The 15,927-nt window shown below is 51.1% G+C and overlaps 2 protein-coding genes across 2 annotated transcripts in view; both read left to right on the top strand.

The window, feature by feature from the left end:
- The first annotated feature begins 1,634 nt into the window (after nucleotides 1-1,634).
- CD8B (CD8b molecule) lies at nucleotides 1,635-11,551 on the top strand. Its single transcript, XM_009648886.2, is given in 7 exon segments — nucleotides 1,635-1,659; nucleotides 5,335-5,456; nucleotides 5,570-5,765; nucleotides 8,466-8,816; nucleotides 10,658-10,753; nucleotides 11,310-11,399; nucleotides 11,517-11,551. Coding segments are annotated over 7 exon segments (915 nt in total).
- A 733-nt stretch (nucleotides 11,552-12,284) lies between these two features.
- The window catches only part of LOC104135259 (T-cell surface glycoprotein CD8 alpha chain-like), a 21,694-nt gene continuing 18,051 nt past the window's right edge, over nucleotides 12,285-15,927 (top strand). The window contains exon 1 of the mRNA XM_035888648.1: nucleotides 12,285-12,439. Coding sequence (XP_035744541.1) covers nucleotides 12,285-12,439 — 155 coding nt within the window. The remainder of the gene's footprint in view (nucleotides 12,440-15,927) is intronic.

The following is a 15,927-nucleotide window of genomic DNA, read 5'->3' as shown; positions in this document are numbered from 1 at the left end:
TCTTCCCCCCCAGCATGTACCCTGGGAATGCCTGCTTTTGTAGCTCAAAATTCTGGGTCAGGATCTGCTCCAGCTCTGACAGCGGCTTTCTGGCTGCGTCCCCACCGGCAATCACCCGCAATGGGGGGGTCAGCCCCACCACCAGCGGCTCCTTGAATTCGGGCCTGTCAAAGTTGAGGGGGGTGTCCTTTGAGCCGGGCAGCCCAGCCATCTGGTAGAGCATCTTCTTACGGTTAACATAGGCATCCGGCCGCTCCTCAGGGTTTTGCTTCTCCTGGTGGAAGAGGACTAAGGGGTTGACCTCTGGGAAGAACACTTTTAGCACGGCCAACTGGACATCCCTGATGTCCTGGACGTTGCCCATCTGCACGTCCCCCGGCAGCGCCGCGAAATCATCTGGTTTCATGCACTTTCTCACCATGTCTATCAGGTCACTGACCAAGTTGCCGCTCTGACACCTGGGCAGCCGCTGGGCCCTGGACAGCCAGTTGACTGCTGTCTCCTTTGTCAATGGCCCCAGCATCTTCCCCATTGTTTTGAGCTGCTCAGGGGTAAACCAGAGGACAGCCCTGTTGGTGTCTATGGCCTGGAGTGGGCCATAGCTGGCTGGCTCATCGGGGGGGTTCTTTTTAATTTTGGAAGCCTCTGCCTCCCCTCCCTGCAGCTGGGACACCTCTTCCCGCAGAGGAGCGTAGGGGGATGGCCTGGTGGGGCTGTTGGCACCCCACACATCATCCTCATAGTCGTAGTGGGGTGGGTGCAGGTCCACAGAATCCTCCCCTTCGCCATTCCCAAACCGGCTCCTCTTGCCTTGGATGGCAGCCACGATGCCCCTCGACACCCCCAACTCTGCCTGCAGCTCCTGGATCTTGGCGTGGCATACCTTGTGATCAGGGCCAGTGCCCCGGTCCCGCTGGATGTCCTGCAGAACCGCCCGCACCGCGCTCTGGGCATCATGGGTCTCCCCAATCCACTTCCCAACCTCCTTCTGCAGCTCCTCTGCTTTCATCTTCTCATAGCCCAGCTTGTTCTCCAGCCGGGTGATCTCCACTGCATTCCGCAGAGAGTCCCCGCACAAACCCTGCACCTCCGCCCTCAGGTTGTCCACCTGCATTTTGAGCTCACCCTTGGCCTGCTCCAGTGTCTGCACGCTCTCAAGAGCCTCCTTCAGCAATTTGGATAACTCCCTACCCACCATCAGCAAACCCTGCAAAGCCGCTCGCTTCTTGCATCTGTTTGAGGGTTTGGACTTTTTGGTCTCCTCTGACCAGCTCTCCCACTGCTGGCACAGCTGCTGGTATGCCTCCGGGCCCTGGAAGGCCCCCGGGGACCAAACTGGGGGGAGGCATTTCTGGAGCACAAACTGCTCCAGCTTCCAGTTGCTAACGATGTCGGTCATCATAGTGAGGGGAACAAGATGCGAGCTGGCTCCGTTTCAGGGCAAAGCTACCATAACACCAGTACCACCAACCCACCCGCAGAGGAAGGCTGCGACCCCGCGACCCACCCCTCCGAAAAGCGCCCTCAAACCTGGTAGCAAGGGACGGGAAAGGTGGGGACGGGCGGCTGTGGCCGAGTGGGCAGCTGCCGCAACCCACCGGCTCCCGGGGAGGGGATGGGGAAGGGGTGAGGGAATGGGCGAAGCGAAGCAGAAGCGTAGTAGGACCCCAATAATAAGATCTCACCAATCCTGGGCTGGATGTCCTGGAAGTCCCGGGGACCTGGAGACGGTCACTGCAGAGCTCCGGTGGATTCGGCACCTTTAAGGTCAAGGTGTTCGCGAGGTCTCACCCCGGTGGCTTTTTATAGCCGTGGCAGGTCATTGTTTGGGGCTGATAACACCTCTGTTTACTTCTTTGGCTGCTTTTCTTCCTGCAGGTGTTGCATCCCTCCCCTTGTCTTCCCAAGGACACTTTCCCTGTCTTTCCTTATCCTCTTTGGCGCTGATTAGGGAGGCTGAAATCACATGGGAGCAGCTGCTCTGCCCCCTTATCTATTTTGCAGGGGCCCAGGTTTAGTCGCCGCTCGCTCATGCTAACCTCTGCTTGCACCAAGTGCCCTGAAGAGGGAGAGCTGGAGCCTGTCCCCTCAGCATCCACCCTCCCAAAGTCCCCCAATAGCACCTGGGGTTTTTTGGGGAGATCACACATGGGGTTCACACCTGACGCCTGTAATACATGCGGTTCCCCCCAGACTCCCTCTCCAAGCACAAATTGCTTGCTGGGGGAGGGAAACGAGATGGCAGGAAAATTCATACAATTTGTAGTTTAGATCCATTTTGGCTTCTGGATTTCAAAAGTGGCATTTTTCCCTGCCACAAACCAGCCCGCCGCGCACTGGTGCACACCCTGAGGGTACCCCACCATGTGTCAGGATCCTCGACCGTGATATTGCATCAGCTGAAGTACAGCTGTAAATCTACACCTGCAAAAGCAGACGGACACCCGCCCCACCCTCATCCTACAAACCACATCTTAGCTCGAAGCAGTTTAGAAAAGAAAACTCGACCCGCTTGATTTTTTTTTTCCTTCCATTGCACTAAGAAAAAGGTGGTACTGATCTTACTGAGTGAAAACGCTATCATTTGCATCGCTGCTTTTCCCCCTAATGAAATACTGCAGAAGCTACACCCTTCCTTGGAATACAGTGATTTTTAAAAATTTAAAAAGCCACAAAAAAAGTTCGCCTGTGGCTGCTTGAGTCCTGGGGAGTTTCCATCCAGCAGCCCCTTATCCCCACCAGGCCCTTATTTCCAGGTCCTGTGGTGCTGGCTGTGTTGGACCAGGCTTGAGGCTGAGCATCCCTCCACAGTCCCAAAAGTCAGCCCTTGTATCCCAGAAAGCATGGAGGGAATGGATTTTTCCTTATTTTTATGGCAACTATTCCTCCAGCCTGGCATTGACAGCCCAGCTGCAATTACCTCTGCTGCAAGATGGGACTTCAGCAGAGATGAAACCCCAGACAGGTCCTGCTTCTCATCTGTAGACCCCATTCTTCTACCCCGATGCTTTGCTCCAACCCCCTGAGAGCAAACACTTTGCTGTAAGAAACCCATCGTAGGGAGAGAATAAAAAGTTGAAAATGTAACGAAGCTGGTGAAAGCGTGGGGGATTAGTGTCGGCGTGGTGAGGTACGTGGGGTGTGGGCTAAGAAAGAGAAAAGGGGATGTTTTCCCCCTCAGGTGGGTGAGGAGGAGACCCACAGGGTGAGCACTGGGATGGGGCAAGGGAGTTGACTGGGCTGGGGACTGGCCTGGTTGTCTTTAACTTCAGAAAAAGAATAAATTCTCCCTAGAAATCATGCAGAGTAACACAATTACACCAAAATTCAGCAATCCCCCCCCCCCCAGCTCCATCTTGGCCCAGCTGTGAACCAAACACTCGTGATTAGGAGCCGCTGCGTCCCAGCAAGGTCACCAACAAATCTTGCTCGTGTTAACAGATCAGTTCAACTTACACCTTTTTTCCTCCCCTATTTTCTTTCCAGGCCAGCAGCCCCAAACAACATGGGCTTGTTATAAACAGCAGCTGCTCTCCTGCACGTTCCCACCGTGCTTTTAGTTTTGTTGGCGATGGGCTGCCAGACAAAGGCATCCCACCTCCAAAATGTTTTCTTGTAGGAGTAACAGCCAGTGCTGGGAACAGCTTGGCTGCTGGTAGATAGTTCAGCTGCGTATAAACAGCAGCTTCAAAAAAAACATTAAAAATTAATCCCTGTTCCAGCACACACACTATGCTTTTACATTGCAAATATTCCTTTGTCTTTCCATAAAGACACCCTATAGGTAAAGCTGCTATAATGACCTGGGTGATCCTCCCAAGCCAAAATATTTGTTTGGACAACCCAATATATCTGCTTAGACAACTCGGTGTCACCAGCCTTGCAGCAGCATTTGGCGCCCAGTGTAACACACCCTATGTCCAAGCTTGTAACAACGGTGACAAAAGCCACTTCTGGGAGCACTTTGGTCCTGGCCAGGAGCCCAGGAGATGCTCCAAGTGACAGCAGCAGCGAGGAAAAGGGGACGCAGCCATTGCAGCATCTGGGATGTCAGGCTCAGCTCACCAACTTCACTATGGGGATAAAGAATAATTCACTTACAGTGGCATTTCTCATATTAAACACCCTCCTTCCCCCCCCCCCCAAAAAAAAAGAGGTGCCTACAACCCATTCTGGGGAGGTCCCAATTTGGGAGTCATGTGAAATAAAAGGGGAAAAGTGAGCAGGAGGTAAAGAGGGGAAAAGCAAGGGTTGCTGCACCCCACGTCAGGGGCTCAGCTCTGAAAACAAGAGCTTAAAAGCACTGAGATGTGTTTGAAAACACTAAAATTACTTTCTCCTGCCAGGAAAGAGTTAAGGAGCGATTCAGCCAACCCTAAATTTTAGAAGCCGAGCCCTTGGTGGCAAGGCTTTTGGTGGTTAGCAACCAGCTTCGAGCAGGAAATTATTTTAAACAGAAATGGGGAGGTGCTGTGATACAGCAGCATGGAAAAATCTGGTACAAAGTGGACCAAAAAATTGCACTGCACGAGATGCAAAATCGTTTTTCCTATTCACCCGCCAACTCAAACCCCAGGGGAGGTTTCTCGGTGCCCTGACGTGAGATCCCCCCCAGGAAATCCCCCCTCGCTGGGGAGCCAGGCCAGGGGAGATGCTTTGTAAAGATCATGAGCATCTGCATGACACGGGAATAAGAGAAAACTGAACCCTGCTCAGCAGCCAAAGGGGCAGTGAATAAATAAAATTAATAATTATATTTTTTTTACACCAGTTCACCCCTGTAATTTCACATCACGTATTTGCACTCTTCGAATCCGAAACTCCGAGTGGTCCAAAGCTCTCCCTCCCGAAAACATTTCAAAGCCACCCTGATATTTTATCATTTAAATATTTCTGCACATGAGCTGCGCAGTGTCGCAGCTACCAAAGCAGGTGGGGAGCCCCAGTAGAATTTCCTTATTTTTGCGGTTTTTCAGCCACTAAATTTGTTTGAGGTTTCTTGCTCTTGGCTTTAAAGTCTTCTGTGATGCCTCACGCCTCTGCCTTCTGGCAAGCTGCTTTGGCTTTCAGCATTTTCCAGGCCCAGAGAAAAAACACCTCCCACTAAAGATTCTGCTGAAGAGAACGACCCCGCAGCTCAAATTGCATCTTCTCCTTATTTTGAATGCTTTTTGATTTCAACGGAGGAGAAAACAGCCAAAATTCATCCTTTCCTTCTTTTATTTTTAATGCCAAGCTCCTAAATTTTTCATTTTTTAATTGCATGGAGCTAGATTAAAAGGAGGAAAAACTAGGTGAGGAAGGATGAAGAAATTGTAACTGAAAATCAATGAGTTTTCATTTTTTTTCTTCCTAAAGGGGACTTTGGGGGATCCTGTGCAGTGCTGGAGAAGCACATGGGGCTGCTGTCCTGATGCACACCTGGATTTGGGGCTCGGCGCAGAAGAAGCTGCCGGGCTGAGGCTCTGGGCGCTGCCGTGGCAGATGCGCTTTGGCAGCTGTCGGTGAGACATCTGTGCCGAGACGGGGGAGAACCTCTTGGGGTGAAGCCAGCCCTACCCACCAAGAGGGAAGATGCCTTTTGGCAGCTGTCGGTGAGACATCTGGGCCGAGACGGGGGAGAACCTCTTGGGGTGAAGCCAGCCCTACCCACCAAGAGGTAACCGTGTGCGGAAAGGGGGAGCTGGCACAAAACCCCGCCGTCATTGACTCCACCACCATGGCCCGGCTGTGGCTCCATCTCTGCATCTGCCTCCAGATCCTAGGTAAGAGGGACAAATCTCTTAAGGGTTGAGGGCACCTAAAATCATGCTGGAGCCTCTCCTCCACCCCACTCCAGCATGTGGGGCGCGTTGCATGGCAGCTGATTGATGGAAGTTTAAATATACAGGCATAGTATAGATCTACAGGATGTTATTACCTATCACCATGTAATTTTGGGCAATGCCATTGATAACATACTTTAGCTTTTGGTCAGCCCTGAAGTGGTCAAGCAGTTGGACTGGATGATCATTGTAGGTCCATCCCAACTGAAACAGTCCTATTTATTCTATTCTATTCTATTCGATTCGATTCGATTCGATTCGATTCGATTCTATTTATAGTGCAATATATAAAGGTTTAGGCACTGCAGAGTTGTTTGTACTGCACCCTCTTAGGGCAGACGGACTGCGGGAAGCTGCCGCTGAAGTTAAAGTAGCACCTATCTACGCTGCCTGTGTAACATGAAGATAATAAACACCCCATCAAATTTTCTTCTAAATCTATCCAAGGACTGAATGTTTCCCAAAGGCCACAGATGGAATTGGTGTGTTATAAAACCATGCTGCCCTCTGCTTCTTGCAGACAGGTTGCAGGAGTTCTGAACCGAATACATACAGTCGATGCCGTGGCAAAGTGGTAGAATTATGCTTTACAGGACAAATTGTGCCATCAGTTCTTAGGCAGAGAGTGTTGAGAGCTTGATAAATATATGTATTAGGGTGGCAGCTCAAGCTGGTCCCCGAGACATTGCCCAGCCCAGGTCCAGAGGTGCCCAGCATCCTCGCTAGAGGCTGTCAGGACTGCATTGTTTTGTTCACGCCATGTGATGGTCATCCAGACATGGCCAGTCTGGCAGCAAACAGCCCGAGGCACTTTATCAACACCTGTATACAGGTAGTAGTATCCTATAGATCTATACGGTGGGGTCCCTGCTGAGAAAACCCCAATAAATTAGAGTTTGCTCTGCACGTGCAAAGGGAAAAGGGACCGTTTTCAAACTGCTGCAGGCTGAAAACCCATCCCATCCCAATTCCCTGTGGTTCCTTGCAAGAGTGTACACTGGGAAAGTGCACAGGAGGTTTTGGGGAATGTAGGCGTGGCAGAGGATGAGCTTCTGCTTTGGTTCCATCCCAGCTCACCCTGCTGGAGCTTGACCACTGGCTCAGATCTGAGCTGAGCATTTTCCAGGATCCCTTCTCATCCCTTCTGATTCATCTAATAATCCCTCCAACAGCTCGAGGAAAAGGTTTTCGTGGAGGGTTAAGTTTCCCATGTGCCCAGCAGAGCCAGACCTCAGGGCAGTCAAGGAGACCCTGAAGCCACCCATGGCCACACACATTTCATCCCCTAAAAAACCACACAGGTGTTTTCCAGAGCAAAGTTTGGGACAATTGCACTCCAAAACCTGGACATTGTGTATTTTAATAATAATGAGACATTTATATTGTCTCAGCACCAGAGGATGTGGTGAAATGCTGTGGCTGCTGTGCAAGGTCTGAGATGTTGGGACTGAAGCCTGCTCGCCTCTGCAGTGCACCAGCAGCGACGGGGTCCTCGATGCAGGGCTGGAGGAAGGCCTGTGTCCATCAGGGACATGGGGAACACCAGGGCTACGGGCCATGAGGATGGCTTCAGGTGTTCTTGTGGTCATGCAAACCCATTTCCACACTACTGGGTTTGCAGGGATACACAAGGCTGTTTGCAACAATTGCTGTAAGAAGCTTTGGGATTTTTAAAGAATAGGGACATTTTAAGGTGAAAAAAGCCAAAAAACATGTTTGTTGAGCTTTTCACATGGCTGTGTAACGTGCCTGGGAAACAGCCGCGGGGAAGCGAGAGCATCCTTATCTTCAGACGGCTGTTTTTCACTCGGTCCCAGGGTATCTGCAGCTTTGTAGGACTGTTTGCTGAACAGAAAGGATCACAAGTCACCCGCTGTCCTTCTCCCAAGGACACGTCCTCGCTCGCGCACAGACACCGCTCACATCTGCCCCGGCCAAACACGACTCAGATAATTTCCACAAAAGCTGCAAAGCCCAAACAGGGCCATGCGATGCCAAAGCAAAGCTTTCAACCCCACCGCTACCCCTCCCTCCCTCTCCTTCCCCAGGTCTTGAAATTCATGTGAAAATAACATTGTCTGAAAACTAATATCAAATTGGCTCGTTTTGAGATGTTCTGCACAGTTTTTTCATCTTTTTCTGCACCTGAGATGAAGTTTATTGGTGTTGCATCTGTTAGAACAAAAATCTGGCAAATAAGTTAAGATGCTCCAAAAAAAAAAAAAATCTGTTGAAAGAAAAATGAAGCCTCTCTGAAAAATGAGAGAGAAAAGGAGGGCAGGAGCTGGGCATCTGCAGGAGGAGGTGGGGAGCCCTTCCCTGCATGTACAGCCCCAAGGACACCCTCAAAATCACCCCTCCATCCTTCTCCCTGCCACTGAGCCTCCTCCCTAACGAGTGTTTACAGAGCAAACTCCACATGTATAACTAGTTTTGACCAAAAAATAGCTGAGGAACCCAAAAAGGCCTCCAAGGGAATATGGGGGCATCCTGATAAAGATGCTCCCGTTTCTCGCTTGTGTGATCCCTTGGTCTGTGACTGCTTGATCTTATTAAACCCGCAAAGTAAATCTGTACTTAGCACAGAAGAAAAATAACGAAAGGAAAATAATAACTATATTCCTGCCTCTTTTTTCTTAGGTTTCTGTACAAATCTACTTCTATCCCAAACTCCAGAGTATGTTTTAGCCCAAACTAATAATAATACAGAAATCTTCTGTGAGCTGAAGAAGGAGAATACTGGGGTCTACTGGTACCGCTGGAGCCAGGAAAGGCAAAATTTCGAGTTCTTGATGTTTTTCAACGTGTTGGGCAAACCCACGTATGGTGCAAACATCAGCCAGGACAAGTTTAGTGTCCACAGGGCAAGATCCCACACCTCCTACAGCCTGCACATCAGCCACCTCCAAGCCTCGGACAACGGCACCTATTACTGCTCCGTCTCCCAGTCCTCCGAGCTCCTCCTGGGCAGCGGGACACGGCTTGGTGTGGGTAAGCATCACCCCTGGGGCTCCAAAATATGCCACCAGCAGGCTGTGATGAGGTCCCCTGGGTAGGGGTCATGAGCGTTAGTAGATCCTTCCCAATTTTGAGATGCAAGGTTGGTGCTCTGGGGTTTTTCTGAAGAGACCTATGAGACCACGGAAGTCAGACAATACAGAAAATAGCTGTATTTTAGGTCAGCTGCATGTGACAGTCCTTTTGCCACCAGCAGTTGCTCTGCTGTGGTCATGCCTTGAGCACCGTGTTGGTCCTAGCGACTTAGGATTTCTGCGGGAAGACGTTCAGCCCCCAATATTGCCATGCCCTGTATTTTTCTCACCCCCTTGGTACTTCGGATGAGAGTCTGGATATGTGCCCTGCTCAGCTCCCAGGTCCTCCCGCACCCTGGTTCTTCCTCACCCTTTCCCCAAGCAACAAGAACAGCGTCAAGGCCAGAGGACATCACCCCTCATGTTGCTGGGGTGGGTCTGGCTGCAGGTTTCAAGCTAGTCCTTCACATAAAGGATTGAATTGGGATTTATTCCTCAAAGCTCACAACCCACCATCACTGCGGAGCTCCAACCAGAAAGCAGAGCTACCTGCGGGCGGCACTGGGGGAGCGATGCTTTACAGACCCTGGGTCATACAACAGCTCCTTTCAGCCCATTTTCCCCTTGACCACCAAGCAGGAGGTAGTATAGAAAAACTAATGCGTTTGAAGTAGGATTCAGCCCTTTCTTTGCTGGCTTTTAGGAGACAAATAGTTTATTTAACCAAGATGCAGCTACAGCTGCTGGATCTAAATCATCCCCAGCAGCCCAACCTTTCTGGTTTTTTTGCAAATATGTCCTGCACCTTGAGCTGGCTGAGAAATCCCTTTTGGATTCTTGCCGGCTTGAAGAAAAGCTGGTTCGAGATAAAAGAGAACTGGTTTTTATCAACCAAGCACATATCTACGTGCAAAGCAAAGCATGAAAAACAGGGCTGAAGTGCGACATGATCAAGGACACTCCAAAGTAAAACTAAACACCAGCAGGTGCTCTTGGAGGACTCAGGCCTTGCTAGATATTTTCTTTTTTTTCCTTTGGTACTCATGATAAAACAAATTGCCTTTACAATCCTTTTCTTTAAGTCTGTCATAATTTAAGGGAGAAGTTGTCCAGGTAAATCCCAGGCACCCAATGTCTCACCTTTCCATGTAAAAGAACGGTGGTTTCCATAGGAATTTCAGTGCTGAATAGAAGCAGAAAAAAATAGTTTTGAATCACTCAAAATTTTGCATAAGTGGCATTTGAGTGGTCAGATATACAGCTATTTAATGGTAATACTGGGATATTTTCCTGACCAACTTTACAGAGAAATGAATGAGCTCCACTGTAATTCAGATACATGATAATAAATCCTACCCTCATTTTATCAGAAAAGAAAAAAATCCAATTTTGAGCAAAAATTAGAGCAATGTGAATATGGAAAAGATCCAGGAATCCCTTAAAACCTCCCAGTGCTACTGAAATCTCCCACTACCTGTGATTTTGTGCAACATTGACAAGATGGTGCCGGGCAGTAAATGTTGCTCAAGGAAGTTTCCTTTTTCCCTGCCTTAACCTTCTGCCCTGGTTTGCCTGCTACAGTGTTTTATTAATGCTTTTACAAGCTCTTGGTAACTTCTGTGGCCACCGAGAGGTTCAGGTCAAGCTCCCAGCCCCTCTGGATGACCCAGTCCTTTGGGGGGGTCCCTGGATGTGTCTAGTTTTAAAAGCCAAAATTCCCAGCCCTTCCTGCCTGCTCTTTGAGACTTCCACTGCACTTGGTGCCATATTAACCATCCCCTTCTCCTCCTTATGCACCAGTTGATGTTTTGCCTCTGCCGCTGAAGACCACTCAGGCACCGCTCTCCAAAAAGCCCATGTGGTGCATAACCAAAAGAAAAGCTGCTGGCAAGAAAGGTATGGCACCGAGTTGGCTCAGGCTGCCTGGCAAAAGGGGTTTGCTGAACCCCTGGGGGCCCCCACCGTGCAGCTGGAGCTTGTCCTGGGGTGGGGGCAACCACAGCGTGACCCTTCAGGGGTGGGCATCCAGGTCCACCTAGACCCACCACTCTGGATGGAGCTGACTTCTGCCTTTAGGATTGGTTTCCTGGGATATACAAGGGTTTAGGGGCCAGGATGTACTTTCATTTAGCTCTGCCTAAGCTCTGGTATCCCTTGGGTGTGCAGCCCCACATCAGTCCTGCAGGCATGGTGAATTCCCATGCCAGGGAGGACACCATGAAAAGGTTTATCATGACTTGTAGCTAAGTTCTCTGCAATGCCTTGGGGTGTAATGCATCCTCCAAGGGATACCCCCCTGGGTAATGGTCATGCCCTCCCCCCTCCTGACAGCCTGTCTTGCTTTTCTCCCCTCCCCACCCTACCCTTCATCCCCCAAAGCTGCCGGGGAAGGATGATGCCAGGTGCTAAGCTGGAGGGGCAGCTCCACACCATGTTCTGTCTTGCTCTCCAGGTGCCTGCAGCCCCTTGGTCTGGGTCCCCCTGGCCACCAGCATCCCAATCCTCCTGCTGAGCCTGATCCCCACTGCCTACCGCCTTCACCGTAAGCATCCCACCAGCCCCAGGGGGAGATGAGGGGTGTCAGGCCCCGGGACAGCCCAAGAGCAGGAAGGGGAGCTGGGAGGAAGACCCTGGGCTGACGGACACCATCTCTCCCCAGGTCTGCGACAGTGGCTTCGCGTCCACAGGCAGTAAATCTCACCGGCTCCCTCCACCTCGGGCAGGCAGGGAGAAGCTATGGACCAGACCCTCCCCTGCAGAGTGCTGAGGCCTGCCTGGATGTGACCCGGGAAGGACGTTACAGGGGACAGACATGGGCTTGCACTGCAAGACAGACATTTCTTCCCCGTGACGGACCACAACTTTAACACTTTTCCCTTGACACAACATCTGACAAAAGGACCAGGCTGGATTCTGCAGTGTGCTGAGCATTCCTCAAAGGGCACTGAGCAGGACAAAAAACACGGCTGGCTCCGCACTGGGGACACTGGGGCTGGTGTACCAAAGGGATTCAGATGGGCTGGAAAGATGCTGTGAGCTCCTTGGCTCTCCTCTCTGTTCATCTGTAAGACAGCACGAAGGTGCTTTCGGTTTGCTCCTGCTGGTTAATAAGACTTTGGTAACGAACACTTCAAGAGCAACCGGCAGACTCAGGGTCAGGTCACTGCACAGCTTGTAAAGGCCCTGTACAGGCATGCTCGTTAGCAATAGTCAATATATCGCTCAGCCATTTTGCTCTGCAGGTTCGTGTCTTGTGGCCCTGCTCGGTGAGGGACATGGTTGCGTGGTGAGCAAGGAGCCATGGCCTCTGCTCAAGTCAGAGTTAAAGCAGAGCGAAAGCTCCAGGGGAAGGAGATCTGGGAGGGTGTCTTCTCCCATGGGAGACTGCAAAACAGCAAAGAGTGGGAGAGACAAGCCAGACAAAGCGATGTACCCAAGGCCAAACACCTGGCGCAGCCTGAAGGCCAACAGCACCTCTGAGAGCAGGCAGAGGTGGCCGGGGGCTGGCCCCGAGCCCAGCGGCACGGCACAGCCGGTGAGAGTTGCCCTGAGTAATGCCCTATGTGCTGAGCCCCGAGCATGGTGAGCCCTGAGCAATGTCCTGATCGTGCTGAGCCCTGAGAAATGCCCATGTGGGCTGAGCCCTGTGGGACGCTTGCGTGTGCTGAGCTGCAGGTGATGCCCATGTGTGCTGAACCCCACGCAACACACATGTGTGCTGAGCCCCGAGCAACACCCGTATGTGCTGAGCCCCCAGAGACACCCATGTGTGCTGAGCCCCACGCAACACCCGTGTGTGCTGAGCCCCGAGCAACACCCGTATGTGCTGAGCCCCCAGAGACACCCATGTGTGCTGAGCCCTGAGAAATACCCACATGTGCTGAGCCCCATGCAACACCCGTGTGTGCTGAGCCCCATGCAACACCCGTGTGTGTTGAGCCCCAAGAGACACCTGTATGTGCTGAGCCCTGAGAAATATCTGCATGTGCTGAGCTGCAAGTGATGCCCATGTGTGCTGAGCCCCAAGCGATGCCCTGGGATGCTCAGCCCCAAGTGATGCCAGAAGCAGGATAGGTCTCCCCTGGGATGTTAACAAGGCTCAGCCACTGCCCGGGGCTGCAAGGCTCACGTGGGGCTGGAAATCTGGCGTCTTGCTGAGCGCAGGCAGTGGGCAGCCCTGCATCTCTGCTCAGGCACAGGCGAGTGCAAGGCTGTACACCTGCAGTGAGCGCACAGGGAAGGTGTCCAGACACCTCCTGTCCCCAGCGTGGGTAGGGAGTCCGGCAGTGATTTTTACTGCTGGGGAAGAAGCAGAGATCTCCTGTCCTGTACATTACGTGTGTCCTTACAGCTGCCCACAAGCCAAGGGCTGATGTGGCTCCAGTGTCGCCAGGTCTGGGGCACACACAGCTGTGGGGAGAGCTTGTGTGGGTGTAAAGTATCACAGTGGCACAGCAGCATCCCTCTGGCCTTACCCTCCCTCCCCTCCCAGCCGCAGGGAGCTGCCACTCTTCACTTTAATACAGGTTTTCCCGGAGGGCTTGGTCTCAAACCCGGCCGTGGGTGCTCCTTGCGATGGAGGTTTCCCTTAAATGATGCAGTAATAGAGCCATCAGTGGACCACGCTGAGCCAGCCTTCCCAGGCTGCGATGCTCACCCAGGCTCTCAGGCCACCCAGCTGATGGCCGCTGAGGACCCCCACCGCAGAGCCCATCCCACCAGGGGTGCTGCAGGGAGGGGTCCCTGAGCAGCTCAATAGGAGTGAGCAGGGTGCCGCTGTGGCCAAGGTGGCCAACAGGGTGCTGGGCTGCATCAACAAGGGCATCGCCAGCAGAGATAAAGAAGTCATTATCCTGCTCTACTCAGCGCTGGTCAGGCCACACCTGGAATCCTGTGTACAGTTCTGGCTCCCACTGTACAAAAAAGCTGTGGACAGGCTGGAGGGGGTCCAGAGCAGGGCCACCAAGATGATCCAAGGGCTGGGAAGCCTGCTGTATGAGGACAGGCTGAGAGAGCTGGGGTTGTTCAGCCTTGAGAAAAGGCAGCTTAGAGGAGATCTCATCACCACGTACCTGTACCTAAGGGGCAGCTACAAGGAAAATGGAGACTCCCTTTTTACAAGGAGTCACATGAAATGGACAAGGGGAATGGACACAAGTTGTTCTTGAGGAGATTACAACTGGAGTTGAGAGAGAAATTTCTCACCATGAGAACAGTCACCCATTGGAATAATAGCCCCAGGGAAGTGGGTGACTCTGCCACATTGGACACTTTTAAGACTCAGCTGGACAGGGTGCTGGGCCATCTTGTCTAGACTGTGCTCTTACCTGGAAAGGTTGGACCAGATGATCCTTGAGGTCCCTTCCAATCTATGATTCTGTGATCTCTGCTTCTGACACGTTATACCAGCAGCATATTTTAGCCTCTGTGAAAGCTCAAATGAACTAAACCCACCGTTTTTCTACCCTGCAAGCACTCGGTACACAGGGCTTTGCCCCAGGAGCAGATGATTTTTATGATATGTATTTTTTATAGGACAGCCATAATGAAACACCTTTGAAACTTCCCATGAGCAAAGGTTTATTCATTCAAAACCAGGTTTTTCCCTCTGCCTGCAGCTCCTTTTAAAATCCCAGTGCCATTTCCCACACTTGAGGTACTCTGACCTTGATGTCCATACCTCCTTCACCCCTCCCACCTCTTGCCCAGCAGAGGAGATGGCCTCCCATGGCCAAGCAGCCAGGGATGGGTCTGGGTAGCAAAAGGCAGGCTGCAGCAGCCCAATCCTCCTCTTCCAGGGGAAGGTGAGCATCTTCGGAGATAACCCTACCTGGTCCATTCCTCCACCCTCCATCCCCATGGCTCAGGCCTTCCCCATGGTGTCCAACCTTCACTGAAACCACCTGGGGTGGCACTGTCTTGCCTTGATAGGCTTCAGCCACCCCTTTATCCCAACTCCAGCAATACCTGTTCAAAGGATGGGGATTTACCCTTTGGCCCTGTGCCCACCGGTGAATAACTGTAACAGACAGGAAAAAACTTGTTCAACTCCTGAATTCCCCAATTTGGCTTTGTTGTTCCTTTGTAAATTGAAAAAAAAAACCAACCCCAAACCTCAACATCATCTGGATGCAATGAAAACAAGAGAGTACAGCAACAGTCAAGGATGCTATGTGTCCTCTTGAAACACAGGTTTGGGCAGTTTAGCAATGGAAATGACGAAAAAAATGTAGTAATTCCTATAACCATCAATAGGGTGTTTTCAGACTGTAAACCTCGGAAAGATTTTAGCAGCAGATTTCACAAACACAAGAGAAGGTGGAAAAAAATCACCTCCTGTTTCAAAGACTGTTTTTCCAGAGCATATATAAGAGAGAAACAGAAGCACTAATAAAAAGATGCTTTTATGTCTGAGAAAATTAGCCCGGTCCCCTGATATCTGCAACTTCTTTGGTTTCCTTTCCTACCTTGTCACCGTGCTGAGAGTGTGATGACGAGACCAGCCAAGGGTCAGGGACACTGGCTTGCAGCACGTGGAGGGAGAAAAGGGATGTTTTCATCATGAAAACTAATGGAAAAATATTTCTTCGCATCTCTGCTAATAGCACAGTGCCTGGATCCGTGGAGGGAGAGATACGGGTAACAGCATCACCCATCGCAATGTCACCCCTGCCACGACGGCCTGGCAAACAAGAGTCCCTAATTTAGTCCTTGTTTCCTTCCAAGGATGGAGCAGCCTGCTCCCATCTACCACCATCACCCTCCTCCCCGCAGCAAGGAACAGCCATACCTAGGGGGGAACACAATGGGATTTCACATACAACCCCAAACCCTCACGTGAGCGGGTAATAAATTATGTCACCTTAAACGACAAAAGGAGGTGCTGCAAAAAATTGATCGAAGGCAAAAGGCCTTCGAGTAGGATGAGGAGGGGTTTGCAGATCTATGGGTTTACGTAGAAAGTGCTACCTATGTTGTGCCCACCCCCACAAACCATCAGGCAAGGAACTGTAAAAAAGGTAAAAAATTACATGTCAATATTATTATTATTATTATTATTATTATTATTA

The sequence above is a fragment of the Egretta garzetta genome, unplaced genomic scaffold (genome assembly GCF_000687185.1).
Source record: "Egretta garzetta isolate BGI_Z169 unplaced genomic scaffold, ASM68718v1 scaffold241, whole genome shotgun sequence".
Classification (NCBI taxonomy): Eukaryota; Metazoa; Chordata; class Aves; order Pelecaniformes; family Ardeidae; genus Egretta; species Egretta garzetta.
The sequence above is the reverse complement of the archived record's forward strand: the minus strand, read 5'-3'. Positions and strand labels throughout refer to the sequence as shown.